Consider the following 4,991-nt stretch of genomic DNA (forward strand, 5'->3'; position numbering starts at 1 on the left):
GTATTTGTAGAGGTATTATCATGAACCCAATCCTTTTATAGGCCCATATTGTAACGAATGCTACTTTAACTACCCAATTCATTTTTATTGCCAGTCTAGCCTCGGCAAGTATAAAGCTGACAAGCCATTCCTCTATGAGAGTGACCTCTTAGTGAGAGAGAAATCTACGTACCATCAGAGGAAATCCATCTTAGTATTAGGTGTGATGGAGACTAACTCATTTCTTTTGATGAAGTCCCACCCTTGAGTGACTTTGAGGGGGAAGACAAAATGTCAAGAAGGAGTCCTGCAGGAACAAGTGCTTAAGATGGTGTTTAATACAGCAGGGAGCCAAGGTACAGTAGTAGGACACAGTAAGGAACGTGGAGTGTGTAGATACAATAAAGAATTTCGTTTTATGATCTGCCACCTGTTATTTCAAAGAGGAATAAGTTAGGGAAATAAATGACTTTCAGTTATTTATGCATGCAAGGGTAAGTTAGTTATTACAAAAGTTTTGCTGTTGTGCTAAAAGAAAAGCATATGCATTTAAACATTTTTTAAAAAATAAATCACTCAATAGGCTTAAGAAAAATACTTTAGTTCATATTTCATTGATCTGACCTTTTGATTTAAGATCAGGGAATGAATCCAGGATGAAAACCAAAGAAAAAAAGAAAGAAAGAAAGAAAAAGAAGTGAATCATTTACCATGAAAAAGGCATTTCCAGTCTCAGCTAACCTCAACTAGTTTTTATTGCATTATTTTTGAAATGCCAAGAAACTGGCTTTGGTCGTGATACTTTCTGTCCAACCCAATCACAGCTGTTAATGTGCAATTGCTTGCAACAATGAGCTAAACAGCATTATTTGACAAATTCCCTTGAAAGAGACCTAAATGCTATAAGTGTCTAACACATTGAATCAAGTAACTATCAGTTAGGCTGGGGCTGCAGCAGGAGGAGAGACGTTTATAAACCTTGTCCAAGGAAGGGGTTTCACACCCAGCCTTCAGTTTTTGAAAAACACACATTTGTCCTGATCCTACTCGTTCTTCCCTGTTTTCAGCAAGAACTGAACTGTGGAACTGGCTAAAGAGGAGGGGGAAAAGCCACCAACTCTAGATTCAGTTTTAAGGAGATCAGGAGGAGAAGAAGAAAAATAGAAATGCAAATGTGAAATGGTAATGAGGTACAACATGGAGAAAAGAAACATCATGGAACCTGCTAGCAATTTCCACCAAAGCAGTGAACCCCTTAACTGACAGAAATTCAGTACAATATACACATTCATTAACAACTCCACCATTACTAGGGCTGCTGTTTAAAGCCAAAAAGCTAACTACAATAGTCAAAAACAGAATTCTTCTAATACTTGAGAAAAATAGAGGGAAAAGGCAATGTTAGCTAAGCTCTTAGCTACACCCACTCTTCATGGCCCCAGGATTTAAACTATCATGGATTAAAGCCATGAAAATAAAAATTTCAATTTGAAATTGTATTAGCATGTTGCTAAAATGGTCAATAAAAACATCAACACGATAGGCTTTGTTGACATAGTTGGAAAACTGCTCTCTCATTTTTTAAACTTTATTCCCACTCCCCCACCTTCAAAGATTTATATGTTAGGAAAAGCCAAACTAAATATACTGGCTATGGTGTTGTAATAATGCTGGTTTCTGGAACGGTGCCATGTCCTCCCCCTCCCTCTCCTCCAACTCCTTTAAAAATATGACTATTTTTGAAATGCAGCCCGAGGAGGGAGCAATCAAGGGTTCAGAACAATAAGCGCCCATCACACATTCAAGTTCCCAGACACCAGGTGAACGAGCGAGCTCCTGGTCGGGGGTGGGGCCGGCCGTCCTCATCGAATTCGCTGCGCCATCTTCCTCCCGGGACCTGGCCGGCTTCCCTTCGGCCAGCGAGGGAGACTCGCGGGCAAAGGCGGGTAGGGGTGGCGTTCGCTTCCCTCGGTGGAAAGAACGGGAGGCGAACACTGTCTGGTTTAGCCCGCAGCCTGGAACACAATGTCAGGAGACCTGGGGCTGGAGAGCTGGAGAAGTCCCGGGCAGCCTCAGGACAACCCGGAATCCCCAAGTGTTGTCTTGGGGAATTATTATTCCCAAGTGCACGAGGGACAGTCTCGATTTCCTGGAAATCCTGCCATCTGGGGACGCATCCACAGGGGAGCTGAACTGTGCCCTGAAAAGACCAATTTTTGCCTCCGACCGGTCTGTGCGCGCGCGCTCGGGGCGATGATGATGGCTTCTGAGAAGAGGGTCGTTTCCCGGTCGGGTCACAGTCACTGACCATGGACTCGCGGGGGAGGTCACGTTCCTTTTTCCCCTCAGCCCCTTCCCCTTTCCCGGTTCACATCTTAAGGAGAAAGCGCACGCCAGGTCTCAGCACCGTCACCACCCTCTCAGCTGCGCCCTTTCGGCCCCGGGGCAGATCCTGAGACTTCCTGCCGCCGGCCGGGGGCGGGGGGGTGCGGAGGTGCAGCCCGGGCCTAGGCCACCGGCGGCGGGCGCGCGAGGGGACTGGTGTTGAAAACCGCCGGCCGCGAAGTCCGGGTGCGGGGACGGGACGGGTGCGGGACGCGGGGAGGCGGCGGGGCCGGCAGCCCCTCGGTGGCTACTCCTTGTCGTCCACGAGGTCGGCGAGCTCTTGGAGCACGCGCAGGCGGCCGCTGGCGTCGATGCGGCGCTTCTCGCGGATGAGGTCCTCCAGGCTGTGAAACCTGGCGGTGTGGACCTTGTTCTCCCCCAGGTGCACTTTGAGATAGTACTGCTGCTGCGGGGGCTGCGCGGCGGCCGGCACCTCCCCTCCCGCCTTGAATTCCCGCTTGCCGAAGCGGCACCAGGCGGCGAAGCTCTCCGAGTTCGTCCAGCAGATCTCCTCGCTCTTGAGGCCCAGGTGGCCGCAGGCGTTCTGCACCACCAGCTCTGCCACCAGCGGGCGGTAGCGGTACCAGCTATTCACCACCCGGCCCACGTTGGCCGCGCCCGCCTCGTACAGGCTGTCCTGGCGGATCTCGCCTTGGTGCAGGTGGATGATCTGCCCGCCGCCCACGTAGACGGCCCAGTGCGGGGCGGGCGCGGGCGGCTCCGGCGCGGGCTGCAGCCACAGCAGCTCCAGCAGGTCGCCTGGTTCGCAGAGCGCGGGCAGCGCGGTTACCGCGTAGACGCTCAGGTCCGCGCCCTGCGGGCCGCCGCTCACTTTGGAAAAGATGCATTCCTGGCCCCGAAAGGCGGAAAACTGAGTCTCGTTAAGGAGCAGCTGGTGCAGCAGGTGGTGGTGGTGGCGGCTGGGGCTCTCCGGGCAGGGGGTACAACCCGGGGGGGCCTTCACGCCAAACTTGTCGGGCTGCCCGCGTTCGTCCAGGTCTTCCTCATCATCCGAGAAGAAGTAGGCGACCCCGACCCGCAGTTCGTCCTTCTCAATCCCCGACGGGTCCCCTGTGGGCAACTCGCTGTAGTTGAGGTGGGTGATGCGGTCCAGTTGGTTGCCCATCAATGAGGCGGCGAGGCGAGGGCCAGGAGCGGGGATCTGCGGAGCACAGAGAGGCAGAGACACCGTCAGAGTCGGGGCTGGCCCTTTCGGTGTCCCTCCCCAAGACGTGCGTGCCCCTGGAACCTGCCGGCTCACCTATCTGCTCTCACCAGAGTTACCCTTTCCAGCCGAGTCCCCCGTGCCACCCCGCGGGTAGGAGGGGCGGAGAAGCCGCCACCGGTCCAAAAGGCGACAGAGAGAGCAGACGCCACCTCACAACCTCCGACCCCTCCGGGAACCCGGTTCAACTCCAAGAAGAAAACACCCAGGCTGGCTGGAGAGGTTGCGGGGTCCCCGTGGGGAGGAGAGCGCTGGCTGTGGCAGCGTGGGAGACGGACACCCGGAAAGGACGGAGGGGTGGGCTAAGAGGGAGAAGGGAGCCTAAGGCCCGTGAGCTGAGCTCCCATGTCTCCAGCCCACCTCCCAGTTTCTCCCTAGGTTGCCTTCCTCCCCTTACAGCGGCTCGCACAATGACAATCGGACACAATCTCAGGCATTCACTTGACACCAGCAACATTTTGGACACTTGGGAGTTCAGACACTGGCAGGCTGGTGTACTGGTGTATAATGTCACATACACCCACAGTGACAAACCTTCGCGACGACACACTGGCACACTTAGACCCCACACGTTCGTGTACCATTTCAGCCCCACGCTTGCACGCTCGCCGATGCACGTACGCCCAAGCACCCGGGCACACCTGCCCTCCCAGGCAGGTGCACTCTGCCCCTTACTTCTCTTGCCTTGTCCTCAGCAGAGCCAATCGGACTGCGCCAGGGCGAGGCTGCTCTGTCTAAAATAACCTAACAAAGAGGCAGGGGAGGATGGAGAAAGCCGGTGCAGTGTATGTGTGTGGGTGTGGGTGGGAGTGTGTGTGTGTAGAGAGGTCCACTTTCAGCTCAAAGACCCCCTCCCTCCAACCCAGCACAGGATCCAAACAATCGGACGAAGAAAAACCGTTTCCAAGGCAAAGAAAGCCGCTTCTCCCTACCCGTGATTTCCCTGCTCCCGAAACCCCAAACTCCTTTAAAGTCTCCTGGTCCCCATGGGTGCTGCGGAGGCGGCGGTGGCGAGTGAGTCCTGTGCTGCGCGTGGGGCTGTGGCTCCGCACTGCCCCGCGCCGAACCGTGCGGTGCGGCGCCCGTGCGCCTCCGGGTCTGCGCTGGCCGGGGCGCCTGCTCCCCTTGGACAGTCCCGGCTCGGCTCTGCTTTCCCACAGCCGCGCAGACGACTCTAAGTAGCAGGAGCAGCCGGTTCCAGGGCCCGCCCCAGGACGCGCTCATTGGTTGGGGCGGGTGCCCGAGCCCTGTCAATCTCCGCCGGCGGGGGAGGGGCGCAGGGGCGGGCCTGCAGTGAGCTCTGCTCTGCTCCGCTCCGCCCCGCCCCGTCCCCCGCACAGCCGACTGCGCTCCGCCCGCGGGAGCGGAGTTGTGCGCACCGGAGGGGGCGCGGCGCTTTTTG

General features: G+C 55.6%; 2 protein-coding genes across 2 annotated transcripts; both read right to left on the reverse strand.

The window, feature by feature from the left end:
• Nucleotides 1–299: 299 nt before the first annotated feature.
• Nucleotides 300–2,330, reverse strand: LOC103788085 (uncharacterized). Its single transcript, XM_008981116.5, has one exon. It carries the CDS (start codon nt 2,288–2,290, stop codon nt 1,781–1,783), a length of 510 nt encoding a protein of 169 aa, XP_008979364.3. The 5' UTR covers nt 2,291–2,330; the 3' UTR covers nt 300–1,780.
• LRATD1 (LRAT domain containing 1) lies at nt 300–4,737 on the reverse strand. Its single transcript, XM_002758022.6, has 2 exons — nt 4,522–4,737; nt 300–3,526 (listed from the first exon to the last, which is right to left on the reverse strand). The coding sequence occupies exon 2, from the start codon at nt 3,488–3,490 to the stop codon at nt 2,612–2,614; it is 879 nt and encodes a 292-aa protein (XP_002758068.1). The 5' UTR covers nt 3,491–3,526; nt 4,522–4,737; the 3' UTR covers nt 300–2,611.
• Nucleotides 4,738–4,991: the final 254 nt, after the last annotated feature.

The sequence above is a fragment of the Callithrix jacchus genome, chromosome 14 (assembly GCF_049354715.1).
Source record: "Callithrix jacchus isolate 240 chromosome 14, calJac240_pri, whole genome shotgun sequence".
Taxonomy (NCBI): Eukaryota; Metazoa; Chordata; class Mammalia; order Primates; family Cebidae; genus Callithrix; species Callithrix jacchus.

Excerpts from the sequence above, each read along its gene's own strand:
- LOC103788085 (XM_008981116.5), bottom strand. The coding sequence starts at position 2,290 with ATGGTCAGTGACTGTGACCCGACCGGGAAACGACCCTCTTCTCAGAAG.
- LRATD1 (XM_002758022.6), bottom strand. The coding sequence starts at position 3,490 with ATGGGCAACCAACTGGACCGCATCACCCACCTCAACTACAGCGAGTTG.